This window comes from Spermophilus citellus (assembly GCF_964194105.1).
Source record: "Spermophilus citellus genome assembly, chromosome: 10".
Classification (NCBI taxonomy): domain Eukaryota; kingdom Metazoa; phylum Chordata; class Mammalia; order Rodentia; family Sciuridae; genus Spermophilus; species Spermophilus citellus.
In genome coordinates this window covers 71960623-71985530 of record NC_138197.1, presented here as the reverse complement: position 1 = coordinate 71985530, position 24908 = coordinate 71960623, and the positions used below count along the sequence as shown (strand labels likewise).

Below are 24908 nucleotides of genomic sequence, written 5' to 3'. Positions count from 1 at the left end.
TCTTACACATAAAATGAAGCTCAGAAAAGTTGCATGACATGCCTAACATCCCTCAGCTGTCATCGGCTGGACTAGCATTCAAACCCAATTCTTTCTACTCCCACAACTTCTGTCCACAGAAGATGGAGGGCTGGCCTTTAAAGTCACTTAGGCAGGGTGCACACATGTGTACACACATGCATATACACACTCATGCACCAGAAAATCACATGTGGCTTATGAAAGAGAAATGAAAGCTTAAGAGCAAAAGAACAGGACAAGCAACACCAGGTGGATGTCTGTGGAAGTGTGCAGCAGAATTTTCAAGATCTGGAGGGCCAGCCTGATGGGATGGGAGGAACCGGCAGTAGCTTCTGAGAAAATCCTCAAGCACAGGAAGCATGCCAAGGAACAGGAAACAGTGAATCGCAGTGGCTTGTATTGACACAAGCTGTTTGGACAGGAGGGAGTTGGTCCCAGGCCTAAGAAAGCGGTTTAGAAATGAGGCAGTGTTTTTTGAGTCCATTAAAAGATGCATGATTAGGACATGACTGAAAGTAATTAACTTGCTTCTCACTGGTCTGCTGATCAAGTTGCAACTGGAAAGGAGTTTCCACATGGGGGAGGGAGGCAGGGAACCAACCAGTGGCTTTTCTGCCATTTCCCAGGGGGTGCTGAGTGTGAGCTCATGCCTGGCGAATGCCTAGGGGATGCCATCAGCAAGGCCCCCTTCATTAGGGGAGCCCCGCCCCTCCTGGGTGCCCATAAAAGCCCACGGACCCACGGCTCCCCAGCTGCTGTCTTCTCCATCCTCTTCTCTCTCCTGCCTCGGGAGCTCCCGGCCACCGTCTTCACCCACCATGTCTCGGCAGTCCACTGTCACCTTCCAGACGGGCAGCCGCAGGGGCTTCAGCACAGCTTCGGCCACCACCCCAGCCTTGGGTCGCTCCCGCTTCAGTTCCGTCTCCGTGGCCCGCTCCACTGGGGGCAATGGAGGACTGGGCAGGATCAGTGGTGCTGGGGCCGGCTTTGGAAGCCGCAGCCTCTACAACCTAGGGGGGACCAAGCGGGTCTCCATCGGTGGGTGCGGTGGCAACTTCCAAAGTGGCTTTGGCAACAGGGCTAGTGGTGGATTTGGGGTCAGCAGTGGATTTGGTTATGGGGGTAGCATTGGAGGGGGCTTTGGTGGCCCTGGCTTCCCCGCCTGTCCCTCCGGAGGCATCCAAGAGGTCACCGTCAACCAGAGTCTCCTGACTCCCCTCAACCTGCAAATCGACCCCACCATCCAGAGGGTGCGGAAGGAGGAGCGGGAGCAGATCAAGACCCTCAACAACAAGTTTGCCTCCTTCATCGACAAGGTGGGACAGACTTCCTCTGTCTCATTGCCTTTGGGTAAACAGACTCCGGGAGAGGGTCCAGCCCAGAGGAAGACACTAACACAAGGGTCCCCTGGGAAGTGTTTTAAATCCAACAGGTACCAGTCATGCAGCCCTGGCATTTTCAAGTCAGGCTAGCTGACCCACCTTGTGGAAATGCTCCACTGTCCAATCTGGGGGTCTTCGGTGCTGGTTCAATGTGGAGAACAAGAGAGCTTTCAGTGAAAACCCTCACCAGAGCTGGAGGTGTGCAAAACAACCCAGGCATGGAGGCTTCTCCATAAAAGCTCTGGGCGCCTATACCCGCTCCATAGAAACCCTGGGGAACTTTAGGGTAGCTTCATGGGCTTTCTCATTTGGGGTTGGAGCTGTCAATTACATAGTTGTTGGTTGGTCATTGGGTGAAAAAACATCTTTCCCTCCCTTCTGAATAGGAGCATCTACTGCTACCTCCCCAAGATGCTCAAGATTGGTTCTCTCTGCTCCCCTCCAGGTGCGCTTTCTGGAGCAGCAGAACAAGGTTCTGGAGACCAAGTGGACCCTCCTGCAGGAGCAGAGCACCAAGACCGTGAGGCAGAGCTTGGAGCCCCTCTTTGATACCTACATCAATGACCTCCGTCGGCAGCTAGAGGGGATCACCACAGAGAGGGGCAGGCTGGATGCTGAGCTGAGGAACATGCAGGAGGTGGTAGAAGATTTCAAAGTCAGGTAAATCAGAGACAGGCTCCTGGCCTCACATGGCCATTCCAGGCCTCCTTTTACTGAGGACTAGAGAGGTCCAAAGGGAGCAAATGCCAGTGCCAGCAGAGAGCTTCAGAACTTGTCTTCATGATCCCATAGATAAAGCAGCATTGAGGGGGTCACAAAGAGAACTTCATCTCATGGGTAACTATTAACAAGGAGCCCATTCTTATCTGTTGATATGACTGCAAAGGGTTGCCAGCATCATCTAACTAAAAACACTGCTCCTGATGCTAGAAGCACAATACTATTTTACCTTCAGCAAGTTATTTCATTCCATCAGATGTGGACTCAGTGACAGAGGAACTTGCATTACTAAGATGGCGTTAGCTCAGGAGTGAGGCGAGGTAGCAAGGAAGAAGTGGGAGCTTCCACAAGCCGCTCTGACCTTCTTCATGGGGGCAAATTTTGTCTGCATGGTAGGGGAGGTAGCCAATGGAAGGGGACAGCTCTAGCTAACTTACCTGGCATACCCTGGGCTTCCGAATTTGGGCTACACCTAGTTACAAAAATCTCACTGCTCAACGGCCACCCTGAAGTTCAGAGAAATATGTCAAACTCTATCTGGAACAGTGTCCTGAACAAGCAAAGCCTACTCTATAGTTTTAGCCAATAATTGAGGCAGCAAACTTTTTTGAAAATTCGAATTGTGGGCTGGGGATGTGGCTCAAGCGGTAGCGCGCTTGCCTGGCATGCGTGCGGCCCGGGTTCAATCCTCAGCACCACATACCAACAAAGATGTTGTGTCCGCCGAGAACTAAAAAATAAATATTAAAAATTCTCTCTCTCTCTCTCTCTCTCTCTCTCTCTCTCTCTCTCTCTCCTCTCTCACTCTCTCTTTAAAAAAAAAAAAAGAAAATTCAAATTGTGCTTCTATAAAGGGATGACATTGCCCAAGCACGCATTTCTACTCCTATTAGTTTTATGCTCATCTTCAAGCCTTATAAAAGTTTTTTTTAATACCTAGCAGAAGAAATTATCTCCCTTTTATAGAGGAAGAAATAGAGGTTAAGTGAATCACCCATAGTCATGCGCAGGTCAGCCGCAGAGGTGGGAAGGATTTGAGGTCTCTTAATTCTTGCTCCACCAGCCTGGGAAGAGTTAAAGGGAAGTCTTGCTCAATAGCCCACCCCCTTGCCCTTGTCCTTACAGGTACGAAGATGAAATTAACAAGCGCACAGCTGCTGAGAATGAGTTTGTGGCCCTGAAAAAGGTGAGGGGCAATATCTCTCAGAAGAGATTTAGCACTGAATCTCGGAGTGTGAGGGAGCCTGACCCTTGTGACACCCAAGAAATGTCACTCAGTCTTGAGGCTATCTAGAGAGCTCTAACCTGCCCGAATGCTCCCTCGGTGTTTAAGTCCCCAGTAAACCTGCTCAGGTTTCTGTTAAACCAGGGAACTCAAGCCCCTAGCCTCAGTAATGGCTCACTCCCAACCCCAAAGCCCCAGACACTGAGTTCTCTCAGGTTAAAGCTAGAAGGGCTGGGAAGGTCTCTCTTCTGCTACTTTGGGGCTGACTGCTTGGGGCAGGGACCTCAGAGGAGCCCTCCATGTTGTTGCTCCAGGACGTGGATGGTGCCTACATGAACAAAGTGGAGCTAGAGGCCAAGGTCGACTCTCTGACAGACCAGATCAACTTCCTCAGGATGATCTTTGAAGCAGTAAGTCTGCAAGTATTTTTGTTCCTCCCAGGTCTGAAGCCTAGAAAGAAACGGGTGTGGCAGAATGTCATTCCCATAGTGTCTCTGCCCAGCACCTTGACAGATGCCTCAAGCCCAGGGTCTTGGGGACAGTGGGGACCAGGGAGAATTGTTTGGAACTTTGTCACACTAAGCTAGCCCTTCTTTCCCGACTCCATGGCACGGCAATCCTACCAAGGATGATGTGCCGATTTCCAAATTTTAGGTCACTGGGTAGTATTCCCAAGGACTCCAGGCCTACCTGCTCCCTTCCCCCTCCCAGAAAAGTTCAAAGAGGCTAGCTGCCCTTCAGCTCATTGTCCAGGGGGCCTCTTGCCCCCTGAAGATGCCTCATTCAGGACCTTGTCCCATTGAAGGCTGAGATCTGGGTGCGTCTGCAAAGGGAGAGAGGGGAAGGAAGGACCTAGGGGTAGCCAGGTCCTAAACATCACCTGATCCTGAAGAAACCACTCGTGCTGGTTTTTTGAATAGAGATGTCATATTCAAGTCTATGCAGTATGGATTCAGAAGACTAGCCATCCTCATACCCAGGGAAGGCACGCTGATAGGAAACTTGAGAGGTGACAGTGGGAAAAAGACTCCCACCACACAGGTCAATGGCCCAGAAACTTCCCAGGACAGGATGGAATCCCTTCAGTGGCTGGAAGTACCCCTTGGACAGCTGAAAGAATCTCTGCTAGGGACACCAAAGAAGGAATTCCTACTCTAGACAATTAGTCACGGTGGGGATCCAAGATCCCTTCTTTCTGTACCTGCGTGACTGAGTGTATGCCCTGCAGGAGTTGTCCCAGATGCAGACCCAGGTCAGTGACACATCCGTGGTCCTCTCCATGGACAACAACCGCAGCCTGGACCTGGACAGCATCATCGCTGAGGTCAAGGCCCAGTATGAGGATATTGCCAACCGTAGCCGAGCTGAAGCTGAGTCCTGGTACCAGACCAAGGTGAGTGTGGGCACCTTGCCGATAGGTTCCAGGGTCAGTGTTCCCTGAGATTCCACATCATCACTTCACTCAGGAAGCATTTCCATTTCTTTCCACTTGGCAGGAACATCTTTGATGCTGTGAGCAACTAGCTTGAAATGCCTGTGGACACATCATATGTTGCCGGGGCAATGCTGGGTGCTCAGAACTCGGAGCAGGGCTCCACTCTAAAATAACCAAGAAATAGTCACAGGGCACTTTCTAAAGGAAACATTCATTTCATTCATATATACTGAGCTCCTACCATCTGCCAAGCAGGGTTACAGGGTTGTAAATGAATAAACCACAGAGAACCCAAGATCTGGGAGTTATGGAAGGGAAAAAGATGGCAGTAATAAAAAGCTGCCATTATTAAAAGAGGTGGGTCTTTAGCCCAGTAGGGAAACAAAGAAGGGAAAACGGTTGCAAAGAAGCAGGAAAATATTGAGGGCTGAACCAGTAGCTGGAAGGCAGGATCGTACACCTTGTGGATAAGAGAATGAAAGGGGAAGTGGGGAGACCACAGAGGGCTGCTGTCCAAAGGCAGCATTTACCATTAGAACGGTGTAGTAGACTTCTAAGACCAGCTCCCTGCCAAACCCAGGCCCCTTTCAGAGGGCAGCCAATCACCCACACACTGGCCCCTGTCCCTTGCACTGCCTTAGTCCCTTCTGGTTGGCAGCATTGTAGAAAGGAAGGAGGGTATCAGGTGCCAGGTGTCTACAGGGCAGATCCTTGGCATTGAGAAGAGGCAGGGTGCACTTCACTCCAAGGTGAAGTGATGGAAGTTTACAGTGGGCAACTCCTTACGTTGTTCCTTCTAGTCATGAATATCTAGAAAGAGAGGAAGCTGGCTATACTTGAGGCAGCAAACTTCCAAAACTGAGCCAGTTTCTTGGCTCTGGCAAAGGTGCTCCTTCGGTCAAGAAAGGTGTAGGTGTGACTCTGGTATGCCAGAGGACATAGGGTAGAATGATTTCTTCTAAGTGAATGTGTCCCAGATAGGCACTATTAGACCCGGAACCACTGAGATTGGAGACTCTTTTACAAAGGTCAAAATTGCAACCTCGGGCTGGGGTTATGGCTCAGAGGTAGAGCGCTCGTCTAGCACTTGTGAGGCACTGGGTTCGATCCTCAACATCACATAAAAATAAATAAATAAAGGCATTGTGTCCATCTACAGCTAAAAAAAGTTGCAGTCTCTGCAGCATCAACCTCATCTCCCTAGCACACACTTGGTCTGGATACATGCCTGAGGCCAGAAATTCCCCAGGGACAGTGACCAAGCCCACTCCTCACTCCTAGAACTTGTCATCTTCTCTCCTGCCCCCAGGATCTTCTCACACGCAGTTTCATCTATCTGGAATGCTCTCCCCACAAACTGACCACTTCAACCCTTTCTTCCCTCCTTCAGATTACAGCTCAAGCATCTCCATCCCTAGAGAAACTTATCACTCCCTCCCCACTTCCAAGTCTAGGTCAGGCTCCTTTATGACACTCTCAAGGACCCTATTTCCTAAAGGACACTTTTCACCATTTGAAAGTGTAATTTTGGAAACATGCTGATGGGATTAGTGGCTGTCTCCCTCAGTGAGCTGTGAGCCTTGGGGGAGCAGGGGCTTGACTGTACTGCTCATGGTGTTCCCAGAGCAGTACCTCTAGGAACCTGCTACCTGCTACCTCCCGGACAAGCAGGGTGCTCAAGGAGCACTGGCTGAATAGAGAGAGGCAGGAGCAAGGGACTGGGGAATGAGCGGGCCTGTTGGTGGCCCTCAGGGAGTGCCTAGGCCAGGCATTTGGCTGGGTGACTGAGTCTGCTCTGGTCTTGTCAGTATGAGGAGCTGCAGGTCACAGCGGGAAGGCATGGAGATGACCTCCGCAACACCAAGCAAGAGATCTCCGAGATGAACCGGATGATCCAGAGGCTGAGAGCTGAAATCGACAGTGTCAAGAAACAGGTAAAATTTGGACAAGGCCAAGAGCTCCTCGAATGTTCATTTCCTCTGGGTCTTCCTGCCATCTCACAGGACTGTACCTGGGGGCACTATGCCTCCCAGGGCTGGCAGCAGGATTCATGATCCCTCCTTTCCTTCCAGTGCGCCAGCCTGCAAACGGCCATCGCTGACGCAGAGCAGCGCGGAGAGCTGGCCCTCAAGGATGCACGGGCCAAGCTGGTGGACCTTGAGGAGGCCCTGCAGAAGGCCAAGCAGGACATGGCCCGGTTACTGCGTGAGTACCAGGAGCTGATGAACGTCAAGCTGGCCCTGGATGTGGAGATCGCCACCTACCGCAAGCTGCTGGAGGGCGAGGAGTGCAGGTGAGGGGCAGATGTCCAACTCCATCCTCCAAGCAAAAGGAGCTCCCTCAGGCCATTGTGAGGGGCTCAGGGTGCTCAGGGACCACAACACAGGTAGAATTGGGCTGTGACTAAGAACTTAGGTGTAGTTTCCTTCCAGGCTGGTAAATAATTTGAGGTGCAACTACGTTTAGTACCCCATAAAAATCTAACACCTCAGCAGATCCAAGGAATCACATTCTATCAAAGGAGAAATCTGGTTACAAGGCAAATCTCAAAATATGGTTTAAAAGGCTCTGGACCCAGCATATACTATCCCAGTAGTTTGGGCTTCTAGGTCTCCCACTACCTAGCTATGTAACCTTCAGAAAGTCAGTTTCCCGTCCCTGGCCCTCAATTTCTTCAATGACAAAACAAAGGAGCTATACGATATGTTCCCCAAAGCTCAGATGGAGCTTGCTGTTCCTGGGTGCTGTGCCAGTTACTAACTATATAACTACAGACAAATTTCTCAAGCTCTCCACATCTGTGTTTGTGCCTATAGAAGGAGATCATAATAGTTCTGATCTCATGTGGTATTCAGAGGTTTAAAATAAGAGACTGTACATGAAACTCTGAACAATGCCTGGTATGCAACTGGTGTTCAATAAATTATGGCTAGCATTTGGTTAAGGGCTATGGAGTTAGATGGACCTGGCTTCAAACCCAGCCTTCTGACCACTGGCTAGATAATTAACCTCTAAAGCTTTAATTTTCCCTCTGTAAAATTAAGACAATAATACTTACCTTATGGGGTTGTTGAAAGAATTAAGTGGCATAATGTAAGTCCCAGGTACTCAATAAATGTTAGCTCTTATTAAAGTTCTAAGTACTCATTTATGAGTGCATACCAGTTGCTAAGACAATAATAGACTGATTGTTGGTATTATTATTTTTATGACTCAGACTCCCTATAACAACTTCAGTGCTGGCCTAGTATATGACAATAGTCCCTTGTTGAGGGAAAAGTCTTGTTATAAGACAAGCTCTGCCTTTCCAACTGACACCAGTCTGTGATCAGCTTTTATTTCCTTAGAATGTGTGACAAATTTAACAAAAAATGTGTTCCTGAGATTATAGGTTTCATTCCTATGAACCTCAATCTCCACACTTTGTCACTCATTAGATTATTTTTAATACAAAATTTCAATTTGCATGACTTCTGCAATAAAAATAATAAAGGGGTTTTAATGTATTTAAAGTAATTGCAAAAATGTCACTGCCAATGGCCACAAGCTGCTGGACACCATAGTAACCTTCCTTCTCCCCTCCTTCCAATCAGGCTGAGTGGAGAAGGAGTTTCTCCAGTTAATATCTGTGAGTATGACATCCTTTTTGTGTTATTTGGAGTGTGTGTGCTTGAGGGAAGGGAGGTGGTGGGATTGCAGGAGGGGAAAAAGTATTAGGGGTATTCCACTGAAAGGTTACGTTCTGAGAAGTTTTAAGGGTTTTGCTGCTGTTGTTGTTGTTGACAATGCAGTATTTTGACATATCATACATACATTGAGTACAACTTCCCATTCTTGTGGTTGTACATGATGTGGAATTACACTGATAGGAAATGTGTGTCTGATTCATTCTACCGTCTTTCCTATTCCCATCCCCCCTTCCTTTCCTTCATTACCTTTTCTCTAATCCAATGAGTTTAAGGTTTTGAGTCTGTTTAAAAGAAAGCCATATTTGGAGAGAGGCTTTAATATGACATTTCTTACCTCTTTATGAATGACAGAGCCACAGAAAGAAGACTGGGGAGGGGGGTTGCTGTAATTGTTCCACATGGGTTTAGAAAACCTCTGCCATCTCTCTCATCTCCCAGAATTCCACACCTGAGACTGGGGGCTACAAGTCTAGCTCAGACCTCCAAGATGAGTGTCTGATGTAGACAGAACCTAGGAAAATCACTGGTTTGCCTTGGGTCTCTGGAGGCAGCCTTCATGCTAGGCACCAGGGCCTGGCCCATCAGGGGACCCTGCCTCCAAACAGTTTGGGAAGAATTCAGTGCGTGGCTCCACCTTGCAGAGCCCAACCACAGGAAATTGCCTGGGGTTTCCAGGCAGCCAGGGCATCATGGGACATGGCAGTTGGGTATAGCGGCCCCAATGCAGGAGAGGTGTTCCCAGCGTGCCATAAGAGCAGAAGTTGTCTCTCACAGAGCTCAGTGCTGGCATCGGGAGGCCAACAGAAGTAACGTTGGCAACTCACACTCTACAAGTGAGTTTGGTTTTCTTGATGAAGGATTCATAAGAGCAACTGACTATACAAACCAGTGATCCTAGAAGCCAGAGCCCTCTGAACCACCCCAGCGTCCGCCTTCCCTAATGCCTCGTCTAGTGGTTCCAGACACCCTTAAAGCTAATTTGGGGAACAAATGGCAAAACATTGAGGTTCCTTTCTCTTGAAATACACCTGTGAGTCTGCATTAGTTTCCTAGGGCTGCTGCAACAAGTGGGCTGGCCTACAACAACAGAAGCATATTTTCATAGTCCTATAGACGAGAAGTCCACCATTGGGGTGTCAGCTGGGCTGTGCTCCCTCTGAAACTTGTAGGGGAGAATCCGTCCCTGCCTCTTCCTAGGTTTTTTGTGGCAGCCATCAATCTAGTTGTCCTTGGCTTACAGCTGCCTAACTCTAGTCTCTGCCTCTGTGATCATGTGGCTTTGTCCCCGTGCACTGTCTTCAGTTGTCTTCCTTCTTCTAATCAGGACCAGTCACACTGGATCAGGGCCCACCCTAAAGACTTGTCTTAACTTGACTACATCCACAAAGATCCTATTTCCAAATGGGCCATATTCTCAGGTGGTTGGAGTTAGGGTTTTAACAGAGTTTTTGGAAGGATGGTTCATCTGCTAAGAGTTCATTTTTCATTTCAGTTTTTTTCTGTAAGACCGAAACCAGGGTATTCGAATGTCTAAGGCAATGAGTTAGGAGAATACCAGGTTGGTCGGAGAAAAGAGGCAGAGTTAACTGAACAACAGGTTCATCTTTGGTGTTTCAAGAATATTCTAGCCCCTCTCTGGGATTCATAAGGCCAAGGCTTGGGACAGCAAATGAGAAGCAGCAGGATTGCCCCCTAGAACTTGCCAGAAGGAAGGGAGACTCAGAGCCAGGTCCAGAGAGGGACCTAGTATCAGATGGAGCAGCAGGGAGATGGTGGTGGAGTCATAGGGAAACAGCTTCCTAGAGAGGGGTAGTCTCCAATAGGTTCTAGAAGAAGAAAGGAGGTACCAAGTAACAGAAGAGAGGCAGCAAGCCATTCTAACCTAGGAGAACACCCAACACTACAGCTCTGGAAAGGCAGGCTGCAGCAGAGGACAGAATCTCACTAAGCTGGTGGGGAGACTGCAAGGAAAAACTGTTGCCTGCGAGAACACCCCAGACCCACCCCCAGGACCTCCTCAGGACACAGACCCTGGCAGCCCTGGTGTCTTCCCTCCTGTGCTTGATTCTCATCATGTCTCCTCTCTCCCGGCAGCTGTAGTCACCTCCACCGTTTCCAGTGGCCATGGCAGTGGTAGCAGCCTTGGAGGTGGAAGTCTGGGTCTCGGTGCGGGCAGCAGCTACTCCTTCAACACCAGCGGCGGGCACGGCTTAGGGGGTTCAGGATTCACTGCCAGTAGCAACCGAGGCCTGGGGGGCAGTGGCTCTAGTGTCAAGTTTGTCTCCACCACATCCTCCAGCAGGAAGAGCTACAAGCACTGAGCACAGCCCCTCAGCACCCTCGCCCCACCCTGAAGCCTGTTTCACTCACACCTAAACCTGGATATCCAGGTCCTTCCTCTTGTCTCCCTTCCACGAGGCCCACCTATGCTGCTGGGAAGCCTGGAGACCTGGCTGAACCCCACTCCCTGGCCAAAGGCAGTCTCCAGGCTCCTCCTGGCACCTGTTTTGTGCTAGCCATGCAAAAACCAAAGCCCTCTTTCTTCCAAAGTTCGCAAGAAGCCTATCTTGCAAGGCCTCGGCAGTCTGCAAACACCCTTTCGGCTCCCCCTTGCTCCCTCCCTCCCTCCAGTTGCAGTGATGGGGAGCCTGTGTCTCCGAGGCTGTTTCAATGCCAGCCTGTCCCAGTCTGTCTCAGGGTGCTTATAAACTGCCTGCTGGTCTGAGTGCTCCTCTGTTCCCTCCCCGGAATGTGTCTATTAAATGCATGTGTAATGTGTTGGCGTCAGGCCCTCTGTTTGCAAAGCTTATGGACCCAGAACAATCCTCCTCCTTCCCAGGCTGTCCCAGCGCAGAACTCCTCACAAGCAGGCTCCCAGCACATCAGCCCTCGCCCCATTCCTTCGAAGCCAAGAGAGAGGTATGGGGAGGTCAGGAGACCACCAGTCTTCCTCCCCTAGCTTCTCCCACTTCTTTTTATCTCTCTTTGGGATACCTTGTTTGGAAAGCCCAAGCCCCTGGGCAGAGGCCCTGCCCAGCTTCCCTTTCAGTATGTCATACAGGGCGATGCCGTCCCCTGCCCAAACTGGACTGTTCCTGGGACACTGACGTAGGGTGGGTGGCCCAGCCTTCTGCCAGCAAAGGAGTCGATTGTTCCCTGACAGCTTCAAACTTGCAGACCTGAGCAGAGAAATAACAGGCCACAGAGAGGAGTTAAAAGTCAGCCCTGGGGCCAAGCAGAGGAGCCATTTAGACTATAATTGCAGGCAGCAGTGAGACATCCAGGAAGGTTCCACATTCCTGATTTTATGAGTTCCCTGGTCCCCTCCCATCAGGCCTGAGCCTGGGGTGTCCTGGTGGGCTCACCCAGAGTGAGGCTAAGGTGGGTTTGGAGGGGTTGGGCTCAATGCTCAGGACCAAGAGTGGAAATGATGAGAGGAACAAACCAGGGAAATGGAAACACTTGTGCGGGCGAAAAGCAGGACATTAAAGGACAGGGGAGGGAACAGTCATGCATCAAAAGAGAGACAAGTATGAAAAATGTCGGGAGGATGAAGATGAAAGGAAGGGGAGAAACACTGAGAACAACTGTTCAATCCCCTGGTCCTCCAGTCCCCAGAGAAGGGCAAGTTAAGACCAGGGAAGGGACCAGTAGAGGGATAGAAATTTAAAGTGAAGCCTCCTCTTGTCCCTGGGCCTGACTCCCCTGCTGGGCAAGTCGCAATGATTCCAGGCACGTAACCTGGTCAGACCACCAAGTTCTAGTATTGGCCCGAAGGTTCACAAGCCTCTGCCAGGCTGCCTCATTACTCAGCTTCTATTGCTTCAAGAATAAAAATAGCTACTCCATAGTGATGTCCAGGGCTAAACAAGAGCACAGGTGTAAGGCAGCCACCCACAGAAGCTACTCGAAAAGCGAGGGCCGTCATCTTCACCATCTACCCTCACGGAGTTAGGAGAATCAAAGGAAATGACGCTCCTGACAGATCTGCCTCTTGGTCCGGCACAGACTGCATCCTCAGTAAACAGAATTTTTTTTATTATTAAGTGACCAGGATGGGATGGGCATAGTCAGGTTCTTGGATTCAGAGCCTGAGATCTGGAAACGGAGGCTGGAGCTGCAGATGAGAAGCAAGGGGAGTGTCTATGGCCTGTGGCTGGAATGGGGTTGGCTGGGGGGCTCGGAACCCAGGCCTGCCACAGGCCGGAATCCCCAGGCCTGGTCCTGCCCTGGGTAGGGTGTTCCCCATGGTGATTAGCGGGGTAGTTAAATGGGCTGTGGCCAGACATGCCATTGGGGTGAACTCAACAGAGTGGTCTTTGATCTCCTCTGGCCAAGCCCAGTTCTTGAAAGGGATATAAGTCAAAGAGAGTCTTAGAGAGCCAGACTTTGGACGTTCCTCGTTCATTTTTGCTCCTGCACCCTCTGGCATTAGCTCCCACCATGACCCAACGATCTTCCATCACCATCAAATCGGGGGGCAAGCGGAACTTCAGTGCCTCCTCAGCCAGCCTCCTCCCGGCGAGCTGCCAGCCCAGCTTCAGCTCTGTCTCCATGTCCCAGAGTGGAAAGAGCTTTGGGGGTGGCTTTGGGGGTGGCTTCGGGACGAGAAGCCTCCACAGCTTGGGAGGAAGCAAGAGAATCTCCATCAGCGGGGGCTACCGCTCCAGCCGCAGCAGCTTTGGGGGTGCTAGCTGTGGGCTGGGTGTCAGTGGCTTAGGGTACAGAATGGGGGGAGGCTTCGGTGGGTACGGAATGGGAGGTGGGATGATGGCTGGAGCTGGGGGCATCCAGGAGGTCACAGTCAACCAGAGTCTCCTGACACCCCTGAACCTGGAGATCGATCCCTCTCTCCAGCGGGTGCGCAAGGAGGAGCGTGAGCAGATCAAGACCCTGAACAACAAGTTCGCCTCCTTCATCGACAAGGTGAGAAACACATGGGTCCCCACCTGGAAAGCACCGAAGCCGGGGCATCTTAGCCTTCTGGTGTTTTTCTGAAGTCTATTATGACTTCCCAGGACCTGCAGTCCTAGGGACTAAGCAGCCTGCTGGTGGGGAGAAGGAGAATGGTCTCCCACTTTGTTGAGCTGAGACCAAAAAAATTTCCCTCTTTAGACCCAAGAGCTCTCTGACCCACTATGAGGACATTGCTCTTCTCATGTATTTGGCTTAAAATGAGCATAAGGGGAATGCATTTTGAGGGAAGGAGGTCAAGTTTACAAGTTCATGGAAGTGAACTGGGTCCCTTTTTCTTACCCAGCTGAGTCAGCACTCGTGTGTTCCCATGGCAGTAGGCATCTGCCTGGTGACACTGATGTCTGGGAAGCTAAGTGGGCAGTGAGGGGACACTCAGAGCATTTAGCATATGTCCTTTGGTAAAAAGGAAACTTATGACCTCAGCCTGAATCCCACTCTGGGATTCTAGGGACTTCCCAACTCTGGGAAAGAGCCCCTGCATCACCATTGCACGCGAATGGGTTGGTTTTGCCTGGGAAGAACCAGTTCAAGGATCTTGATCTCTCAGACTCCATATCTGGAATCTGGAAGAAAGAATGCTGAGCTAAGAGGCAATCTGCCAGGTTCCAATTTGATTCTACTGCTGCAAGAGTCACCAATTTCTCAGGCGTGAGTTGGGTTGGACAGATGGATTCTAAGGTCCCTTTGTAGGTCTGACAAACTATGAGTGCCTCCTGGTATGGACAAGACCACTGAGCACACAGACCTCACCAAGAGCACTGCCAAGGCACTGGTCCTTTAGCTTTGTCACCCATGTCACCCCATCTAGCCTGGGTTGTACTAACAGAGGGGAGATTTTCAGGAGCCAGCTATGAAGAGAATATCCTGGGCCTTGCTTTTCCCAGGTTCATCTGGAGGGGATGAGGGAGATAAGAGCCTGGGACTAGGGAGGGGCTTAGAGATAGGATGTTCTCCTTCCTCCAACAACAGGAGAAGCTAGAAAGGATGCATTTGTTAATAACTCTCTATAAGGACACTGCCATCTCCAAAGGCTTGGAGAAACTGTTCCTTTATTCATTTTGGTTCCTTTCAGTGGAAAGGCTTTGGTGAAGGGGAAGGGTAATGCCTCTCAGGCTAATTTAAGAAACTCAAATTAACGGCACAAAACCTCAAAGAACTCAAGAAAGCAAAGAGAGAAAGGGGCTTTTCTAAGGCCACATGGCTAGTGAGGGACTCAACTAGAATTGTGCCCAGGTCCCCCGAACACAACTCATGAGTGACCCCCTACTCAGAATTTCTGGAGTGTGCAGGCTTAGTAGCCTACATTCTAGATCCTGAGAAATCCTTTCCCAGAAAATGGACAGATGGAATTTTCTGCCTTAAACCTCCTACTCATGTAATAGAAATAAAAATCTCACCAGTGACATGGTGACCGAGGGTTCTTTTCTTACGTTAGCACACATCAGTATGGTTTGGTGTGTTCAGATGGCTTCCTGCACCTACTTCCCTACTTCGTCCCCCTTCAAATCACACTACCACCTGTCCCCTAAGCCCCCTGCAACAAAATCTCTAAACCTCAGGATCCTTGCAGGCAATGGGGAAGAAGAGGAGAATGCCACCTGGATTCTGAGTCCTGCAGAGACTTCCTGAACTGTTGGGGGTCCTATATCCCAGAGCATTCTGGGAAGCTACTGCACAGAAGCCCTCATGGTCTCTTACCTCTGGCTTGGGCAGGTGCGGTTCCTGGAGCAGCAGAACAAAGTCCTGGAAACGAAATGGAGCCTCCTGCAAGACCATAAAACCACCAGAGCCAATATTGAACCCATGTTTGAAGCCTACATCAACAACCTGAGGCGGCAGCTGGACTGCCTGGGAGGAGAGCGGGGGAGGCTGGAGATGGAGCTGAAGAACATGCAGGACGTGGTGGAGGACTTCAAGAACAAGTGAGTGGAGGCAAAGCCGGCTCCTGGGCCAGAGTCCTGCCCTAGGGCTCTGGCAGAGACCAGGGACAGCAGAGAAATAGGCTCTGCTCTTCAGAGATGCCCAGTCCAGTAGGAAATGGGATGCACAGCTGGGGGGGGGGAGTGGAATAGAAATAGACACAAAAGTAGAAAGAGAACTGGGACCCGTTGGCCAAGAATGTTGAGGTCTTAGGGAGGAGCTAGAATTACAGATGACGATGAGTGACATGGGTACGAAGGGCTAGGTAAACACAACTCCGCAGATGAGGAAAGTCAGGCTCTGAGGTGGCAACTCATGGGGTAAGAGTTAAACCCAGAGAATCTCACTGGCACATTTATTCAACCAAATCCCAGGGCTCCTTGACAGTCTTTATGCATTATGGCCCTGGCCAAGAAGCTGGAGGAACAGAGAAGAAAGCCTATTTGCAGACTTCCCTCAGGACTATCTGCACACATGCATGCACAAGCACACACGTGTGCACACTCACACACACACACACACACACACACACACACACACACACCATTAAGGGTCATGGTATGCTCATGCCCATAAACATGAGTTTCTTATTTTTGCTTTTTATTTTTCTTGTTCTAATTGATTTCCAATTATCTTGGCCCAACCAAAATTAGTAACTTGATAATGAGTTTTGGTTACTGTTTGTAGAAGTGAGAGTTCAGGACTGTAAAACAGAATCCTGCTAAAACCTAACCAACATGGTAGTCACTATCCACATGTAACTATTTAAGTTTATGCAATTTTATTGATCAATTATACCTCAAGAAAACTGATCAGTGGTGGGCACATATTGACTGAATTTAATATGATATAGTTCATTTGTCAAAAGATCAAGTTCATGTGCCAGACTAAAAAGAAAAGTAACTTCAAATTTTTTTTAATTATCTGGCTCTACATCATTTTTATAAACAAAAACACAAAACAGCTATTATAGGGTTAGAAACTTGAACTTCACAAATTCAAAGTCTTGGTTTCTCCCCTCTCCTGCTCTACTTTTGTTTTTTTAATCAATGCTGTTAAACTCTTATTGTCTGGATAAGAGTCTTTCTGAAACTTCCCTTGTCACATTTAAATTTATTAAATAAAATTTAAAATCCCATTCCTCAGTCACACTAGCTGCATTTTCAGTGCTCAATCACACATGTTAATGGTTCCTGTAATGAACAAAGATACATAGCATTCTATCATTGCAAAAGTTCTATCCGACAGTGCTATAGAACCTAGTCAATGGCATTCTCTAGCTGAATGATCTCAAGAAAACTGTTTAACTTCTCCAAACCCCAGTTCATCTGTTATAGGGGTGACAATAGTGCTCCACTTAAAAGGGAGTTGAGAATATTAAATCAAAACTTGCATGGAAAGTGCTTGGTAGGGCACCCAGTGCTTGACATAGTAAGTCCTTAAATGTTATCTATTTTGATTGTCCTTATGACTAGGCATCTGTGTGTGGTAATACAGACCAAGGTGAGAGAAGCAGGTGCAGATGGGTAATTTATAATGCACGTACAAACATGGGGTAACAGGGTTTTAATCCGAGAAGGCTTTCTGGAGGAAGAGGAGACTAAAGCTGAAAGCACAGGGGGAGGGACGTGGGATCTGTTGGAGAGCATGTTCCTGGTTAATAGCCAGGCAGTGTTCCTGTGGGATCCAGGTGGCCTGTGCAGCAGAGGGACCATGAGCTGGGAGACATCAAAGACAAGGACAGTGGCATGGAGTCAGGTGAAGAAAAAATGTTCAGATTTCATAAAAAGGCAATTGAAGGCAACAATAAGGAGCACCAAATTGGTTTTCCCAGAGCACGTGGAAGAAGGCACAGCACTGAAGTCTCAGTGGCAGGAAAGTGTGTGGTGCTCAGGTCCTACGGGGCAGTGAGATTCTAGTAATACACCTGTATGTGTTCAGACTTGGTAGTTGTCAAAGATTAAAGACTTGCCATTCCATAGACGGGAAAGAACTCAGAGAGGTTAGGATCTAGCCAGTGAAGTTGCCCAGGGTGACTCAGTGGCAGGTGGGACAGCCAAGGGCTGAACCCCAGCTGCATAATGCAACTGATGCTTCGGAGGCTCAGGTGGGGAGTGGGTCACCTGGGGTAGAAGTGAGGCTCCCTTCTCAGAGAAGGGTGAGCAGGAAAGTATCTCCATAGCCCCATTGAGCAGGAGGGGGTGTGTTGCTGCCTAGGGGAAAACCCAAGAATAAGACAACAAGCGGAATGGACTCTGCTCCTTAGGTGTGGTTCAGGTGGCTGAGGACACCTGAGGGGTATCCAGGCATAGTCCCTCTGCTGCACAGGCCACCTGGATCCCACAGGAACACTGCCTAGCTATTAACCAGGAACATGCTCTTCAACAGATCCCATGTTGGGGATCCCAGAGGGGACAGGACAGTATAGTGGGATACAGGAGCCAGGTCAGATCCCAGGAGCCTCTTACTGCTCTCTCCATTCTTCCTCTCACTACCTCTGTTTGTGTTGGGGTGAGCCCATTAGAAAATAAGATAAAATAAGGAAGCATGTCTGCTTCATCCGGGGACCCCAAGTATTCTAAGGAGATGAGCTGTGGAATGAGGGGTGGTTTTATTCTATTCTCATTTTGCATTTAGGCTTTATTGTGACTGGGGTAGTGTTTGATTGGCGACTTAGGGGTATATGTGTCCTGGAGAGCTATGCTAGAGTAGGATATTTTCCAATGACCTATCTCCAGAGCCCTCCTCCACTCCCACTCCTTCTCTACTCTTCCCACAGGTATGAAGAGGAAATCAACAGGCGAACAGCAGCGGAGAATGAGTTTGTGGTGCTCAAGAAGGTGAGGGGACAGAGAGCCAGGCTGGGAGACAGGGGCAGTACAGGGTCAGATCACAGAGGTCTGGAACTTTCTGCTTGATGGGACTATCAAAGGGAGAAGAGAAACTTCCAGGGGCTGAGTTGGAGGGGGAATAGAGCTGCAGCTATAAAGGTGGGAAGTCAGGTGGGCTTGCGGGGAGGCTTGGAGAACCCAGAGGCAGGGGGAGCCCAAGGTCCCAGGATGGGGTCTCTTCACCATGTGAGGTGCCATAGAAGACCTTTCACATGGTACCTGCTAACAATCAGGAAGAATCCCTGAGGACTCTGATCCTCCTATGGTATGGATCTTCCCCCTCCTCCAACCTCCACTCCACAGCTGGGAAGAGACAGGTTCCCCCTCAGGAGCTGAAGCTACCCCTCTAGCTCATGGCCAGAGGCAGCAAGCTGGGCCCAAGAGTGGGCCCAAGGTGATAGCATGTTCTGTGCCCAGGATGTGGACGCTGCCTACATGAACAAGGTGGAGCTGGAAGCCAAGGTGGATGCCCTGATGGATGAGATCAACTTCCTGAGGGCGTTCTATGAGGCGGTAAGAGGACCCAGTGTTCCCCCAACCTCTGGAAGGGCTGGTGGCTGGGACAGGGGCTGCTGATTCCTTCCCTTGGCCTTCTGCTACAGTCCCTCTCTCTATCTGTGGGTGTAATTCATGAGGCAGATGCACGTTCCCATACAAGGGAGAAAACAAGTTTCCTTAGAACAGCTAGAAGGTAGGGAGAGGTGGAAAATTTAGCCTCGACCACTTGAACCAACCATGTTCCATTGGTCAAACAAAAGAATGGACTTCCTGTGATTGAAATGCCTGAGCATTTCACAGAAGCACCTGAGCAACCTGGCTCCCCCAGCCCAGCCCTATCTGCTGCTCTTCCTCGAGCTATTATTGCAGAATGACACAATTACGCAAATCAAGCAGCAATTAGCAAGCCTGCAGGTGCTTCTGGAAACCTGCAACACAATTGCCTGCATCTCCTGAAGACATGATTATGTTGAGCACCTCTATTCAAGGATACTCTTCTCAGACACTTACCACTAGGATGGTACTGAGAAAACCCAATGGAACCCTAGATTCTTAGGTTTATAGTTAGGGAGTCAGGCAATGGCAAGGTAATCAAATAACTACCATTTCAGACATAATGGGGGCAAAGAAGAAAAATGGCAAGAGGCAGCCATGGAAGGCAAGGAGCAAGTGACATTTAATAAGTCTGAAGGAAGAGAAGATATGAGCCAGAAAGATAAGGGGAGGTGGATTGTGTCTCAGCCACAGGGATCTGGAAGAACAGCATGGCTAGAGCAGAATGAGGAGGTGGGACAGCAATGTCAAGGTGGGGAGAGGAGGGGGATTGGTAGGTCTCCAGGTGGGACAGTTGACATCTATAGGGTGAGCTATGTTTGGTGCCCACCAGCAGCCTGCCATGTTGTTCCAAGACCAGAACTGTCAGCTGTAAGACGAGGTGCCTCCAGTGACCATCTCACAGCTCGCATGAGACAAAAAGCTGTCCTTTGCTCTGCTTATTCTCTTCATTATGGCAACCAGCGTGATGCTGGCTCCTAAATCTGAGGGGGCCCCTTGCCCAGCAGGTCCATGGGCTGAACCTCACCCCCATCCCACCCACAGTGAGGTCAGGGAGCAGGAAAAACTGTATGGAAAAAAACAAACTGCAGCTTAAGAACAAAATAGCCCTTTGCTGAAACAGAAAATGTATGAAGCAGCTGGTACTAAAGAGAATAGAGGGGTATTTTTGCTTTGATTTATGCTTTGGACCAGCAATTCTCAGATTCCAAAGCATCAGATCTTCTGGAGTCTTGTTAACAAACCAGCTTGGACTGAGGATGTCTGGGGAGCTGAATGTGGCATTCCCATCCTGCTCCCAGGTGGGTGGGACTGATACTCCATCTGAAGTCACAAGAGAAGATCCACTGCTTTGGTCAATTCTGAAAATAGATCACTAACAAATTAATTGTGGGCTTACTGTTCAAAAAACATCTTTTATGGGTCACTACTGAGCCCTTCACGGAAGTCTTGCAAGGCAGTATTACGATAAGCCTCTCTGAGACCCAGAGATGCTCTCCAAACTTGCTCTGCAGAGCCAGACTTGGATTTCTCAGCCTCATGTGCTTTCTGCTAATCCAAGCTCGTTTCCATTTCCCAGTCCTGAGGAGCAAAATTGGGAAACAGAATGAGGACATAACCAAGTTGTCTGGCTCCTTCTGACTCAGGTTTCTTTCCCAAGTTGATGTCTTTATGTGGTATGAAGGGCTGTGCTTTCTCAGAACATTAACAGTCATAACAAGGTGTGCTCCCCCCACCCCCTGCCATCCCGCAATGGGAGTGGTTTCTGGAAAATTCTGGCTAGAGTTACCTGTGCTGCTGCTCCAGGCCAGATGAGCCGATGATAAAGAACAGCTGTAAACACCCTAATGTCCCTCCTGAGTTTTGAAGGCTTCTAGAGATAATCAGGGAGCATGACCCAAAAATACAAGACCCTCTATACCAGGGTCTGTCTTCCAACACAAACAGGCACATGAATGCCCCGCCTCAGCTCTCCCCTTTGGGCCCAATCACAGGAGCTGGCCCAGCTTCAGGCTCAGATCTCTGAGACCTCCGTGGTCTTGTCCATGGACAACAACCGCAGCCTGGACCTGGACAGCATCATCGCCGAGGTCAAGGCGCAGTATGAGGACATTGCCAATCGCAGTCGGGCAGAAGCGGAATCCTGGTACCAGACCAAGGTGAGCTATCAAGAGAAAATCCATTAAACAAGCACAGAGAGCCAAGGTTTCAAACACAAATAAGATGAGAGCCTTGTCTTCTCAGATGTTCCAGTCTGGGTCAAAGGCATCTGAGTTCAGCTCGAGGCTCACCCTCTAATCTAGCACCATCAGGAGCTGGGGAATAGTCAGATGCAGGCAGAAAATGATCAGTCCCTCTGCTAGGACAGATGGACACACACTTTCAATGCCCTGTATCAGAGAACAAGCACAACTGGACAGTTCCAGCCATAATGCCAACAGGAGGATGAGGAGGGGACGTGGTCATGATGAAGGTCTAAAACCTCCTGGTGGAAGCTAGAGCATCTAGAGAAGAGAGGTGGAACTGGATGGGGTGGCAAAACTGAGAGGTCACAGAATGAGATTCTTCAGGGTGGAGTAGACACTCTGCTGGGGGATCTTGAAAGATGAGATGTGGTGTCAGGACAAACAACTATGGAGGAGCTATGGAAACAGAAAGGGCTGGGCACCCAGTGTGATGCTGTATGGGGGAGGGTGCGGTGCTTGGAGTGGAGGGAGAAGGAAGAGCCTGGCCATGGGTCAGCTGTGGGGTGAATCCTGAGGAAACAGAGAGTGAGGGGCTATGATGGGGCAGGCAAAGCCAGGAGTCTCCAAGCAGGACAAAGGAAGCCTGTGGAGCCTGGGAGCCACCACCTGCTCTCCTCTGGACTGCTCTTCCTGCCAGCTGCACACATCCATTACTCAAGGCCTGTTTCTCTTTTCTTCTAGTATGAGGAGCTGCAGCGGTCCGCCGGCCGGCATGGGGATGACCTCCGCACCACCAAGATGGAGATCTCCGAGCTAAACCGGGCCATGCAGAGACTGCGCTCGGAGATTGATAACCTGAAGAAACAGGTCAGTCTTAGCTCCCAAAGGTCATCCCATCCATGCCCTTGCCTTTGGGCAGAGCTGGACCTGGGCCTAACTCAACCCATGCAGAGAAAAACTTCCTGGACCTGTGGTCTCCAGATATATAAAAATGTATCCACTAGGACCTGTCCTTTCCTGTGGAGGCGCAAATGGCCACACCTTGGCTTGCATTACTTACCCTCTGCCAGGGAAGTGTGGCATTGAAAAGGGCCTCAGAAAACCATTTTCTCCATCCTGATGAGGGAGGTTCTAATTATCCAAGGAGGACAGAGAGCACTCCAGCTCCAGCCTCCTTTACCTTAAATCCATTTCAGAGAATCCTTCCATGTTTTTGTCATAAAGTCCACTTCTTATTACATTCTCTGTGAATGGTGTCACAATCTCCCATCTCCCACTGGCAGTGCGCCAGCCTGCAGGCCGCCATTGCTGATGCAGAGCAGCGTGGGGAGATGGCCCTCAAGGATGCCAAGAACAAGCTGGCAGAGCTGGAGGACGCCCTGCAGAAGGCCAAGCAGGACATGGCGCGGCAGCTCCGAGAATACCAAGAGTTGATGAACGTCAAGCTGGCGTTAGACATTGAGATTGCCACCTACCGCAAGCTGCTGGAGGGCGAGGAGTGCAGGTGGGTCAACTTCTGCCAAAGCAGATGCCACCAGAGCATGTCATTATGCTACAGAAGCTGCATGAGTCCCACAGTGTCAGCCCCCCACAGAGAAATTCCAAGCCACTGCTCCTTTAGAGACATCCTGTAGCTGCAGCCACTGTCACCATTCCTGCTGGACCCAGGGCAGCGTCAGGGCCAAAGGTATCAGAAAGAGGAGTGATCATGAACCTGTGGAACCCCTAAGCAAGCCATCTCCATGCACGGCCTATAGCAAACTTAGCCACACTCACGACCAGCCTCAGAGGCCCCATGTCTTCCCAGAGATGCCCTATAATGTCACCATCCTGGTCCACCTTTGGCATGAATCCCTCCCCCCTCTAAATGTCCCCTCACATATTTTCTTTAGTTTTCAAAAGCTAAAGAGGTAAGTGGAACCCAGGACTCTCTAACTTCTCAGCAATGAAATGTCCCTTTCTCTCCCCACCTGCCACAGACTCACTGGAGAAGGCGTTGGATCTGTGAACATCTGTGAGTAACTGTCTTGGGATGAAAGAAATTGGGGGTGCAAAATGGGTGCTAACAACATCACTAATTAGGATTTTGTGGTTAGAAAATGAACATTCTGTGGCATTAAGACCCTCTTCGGGGCTCTGTGAAGACCCCTCTCCTCCCAATGGGGACAAGAGAACTCAGCACTGGGACATTCCATGTCCCTAAGGAAGGAATTGGAGTAGAGCTCAGAGACTTTCTCCTCACTCTGGGATAATCTCCCCAGGATCAGTAGGTGACCCCTCACCCCCTAAGCTGGCTGCAGTGGGGTCACATGTCCTCAGGAGTGTGACACCAGCCTGGCCCCTGAGGATCCCATTATGGGACAGGACTACTCAAGCAGAGATGGGTCCCCAGTTCAATGGCCTGATTTCTCTGAGATTCAGAAACTAACACAATAAGAAGCTGTGAAGCAGGTTCAAGGAAAAGACTTTTATTTAGATTTAAGCACTTTAACTGAACAAGTAGAACAGTCGCTGGCCTGGCTTGGCCTGGACTCCCAGGAGGGAGACCAGGAGGAATCATGTCACAGAGCCACATCCCCCACCCAGGAAAAGATGGGCATCCTGTGTGGTGCCACAGGAGCCCTGAGTCCTGGTCATGGAAATAAAAGCCCCTTGGGCATCCCTGAATCAGAACACCTAGGAGCCTGGAAGAGAGTCTGCCACCAATTGGAGTCAGTCACCTTGGCCATCCCTCTCCTCCAGACAGAACCCACAGAGATAGCCCATCCATCCGGGTCTCAGAGCCCTCCAGGGTCCATTCCAGTCCACACTGACTCAACTGCTCTGGGCCAAGACCTGGGCTAGGATTTTTCCCTTAAGGAATTTCCAGAATGGGGGTGTCATAGGATCTTCATGGGGAGAAGCCAACTCTGAAAGTGAGGGTTGGAGCAAAGCCTTCTCATGTTGGATAAAGTCAGGAGGCTGCCCCTGTCAGGAGGGAGCTCCTCATCCTTGAAAACATAGCATAGACACAAAAGTGTTGCCTCTCAGTGACGTAGTCAAGGGGACTCCAATTCCGGAGGGGTTCATCAGGTGGTCTGTTCTGCAACATGGCAGTCTGAGGTCCTCTTCCTGAATCCGTTGCACCCCACATGACAGCCTCTTGTAGAGAAGAGGAACCAACACAGCACAGGAGCCTGAAGTCTTCAATCTGGCAGGCATGACCTTGGCCAAGGCATTTGATCTCTTTGCATCTCATCTTTTCTTTATAAAAGGGAGTCACTGTAATGATGCCCTCTCAGGCCTCAGTGAGATCAGTGTGGTCATAGCTGTGAGAGGGCTTTAAAAACTGTGGGATGATGGGCCCATGCCCACCCTGCCTCAGCCTGACCACTGTACCCAAGGCTCCCTGGGGGGAGAGTGTTGCCTGGAGCAAGACGCTGTGGGAGGACAGGCCTGGGCATGAGACGCCACCCCAAGAGAGGAACCTGCTAACGTGCCTGTCTTCCCTCCACAGCTGTGGTCTCTTCCTCTGGAGGCTCAGGCTACAGTGGGGGCAGCGGCCTGTGCATGGGTGGGGGCGGCTACAGCAGCAGCCTCAGCTATGGTGGCAGCGGCGGGGGCAGCGGATTCAGCTCCACCAGCAGCCGTGGTGGCAGCAGCAGCAGTTCCAGCATGCGCATCATCTCCAAGACATCGTCCTCCACCAAGAAGAGTTACAGGAGCTAAGGCGCCCACCTGTCCTGGGCAGCCACCCCCCAAGGTCCAAGCTTCCAGCCTCAGGCCTGACGCTTTGCCCACATCTCATGCTCACATCCACCACACCAGGCAGAGGAGTGACAAGTGGCTATGAATTTAAAGGTCACCTTATCCATTTCTTGTCACAGGCCCCACAGAGATAGCTCATCCATCCTGGTCTCAGAGCCCTCCC

At 50.1% G+C, this 24908-nt stretch overlaps 2 protein-coding genes across 2 annotated transcripts; both read left to right on the top strand.

Moving 5' to 3' along the window:
• Positions 1-839: 839 nt before the first annotated feature.
• On the top strand, positions 840-10793 carry LOC308657424 (keratin, type II cytoskeletal 75; the record flags this gene model as incomplete). The annotated part of the gene is made up of 9 exons (XM_081309114.1): positions 840-1337; positions 1849-2063; positions 3249-3309; positions 3663-3758; positions 4577-4741; positions 6592-6717; positions 6856-7076; positions 8377-8411; positions 10567-10793. 9 exons carry the CDS (start codon positions 840-842, stop codon positions 10791-10793), a joined length of 1644 nt encoding a protein of 547 aa, XP_081165240.1.
• Positions 10794-12915: 2122 nt separating this feature from the next.
• On the top strand, positions 12916-24706 carry LOC308657428 (keratin, type II cytoskeletal 5-like; the record flags this gene model as incomplete). Its single annotated transcript, XM_081309118.1, has 9 exons — positions 12916-13398; positions 15163-15371; positions 18149-18209; positions 18678-18773; positions 20807-20971; positions 21740-21865; positions 22282-22502; positions 22978-23012; positions 24495-24706. 9 exons carry the CDS (start codon positions 12916-12918, stop codon positions 24704-24706), a joined length of 1608 nt encoding a protein of 535 aa, XP_081165244.1.
• Positions 24707-24908: the final 202 nt, after the last annotated feature.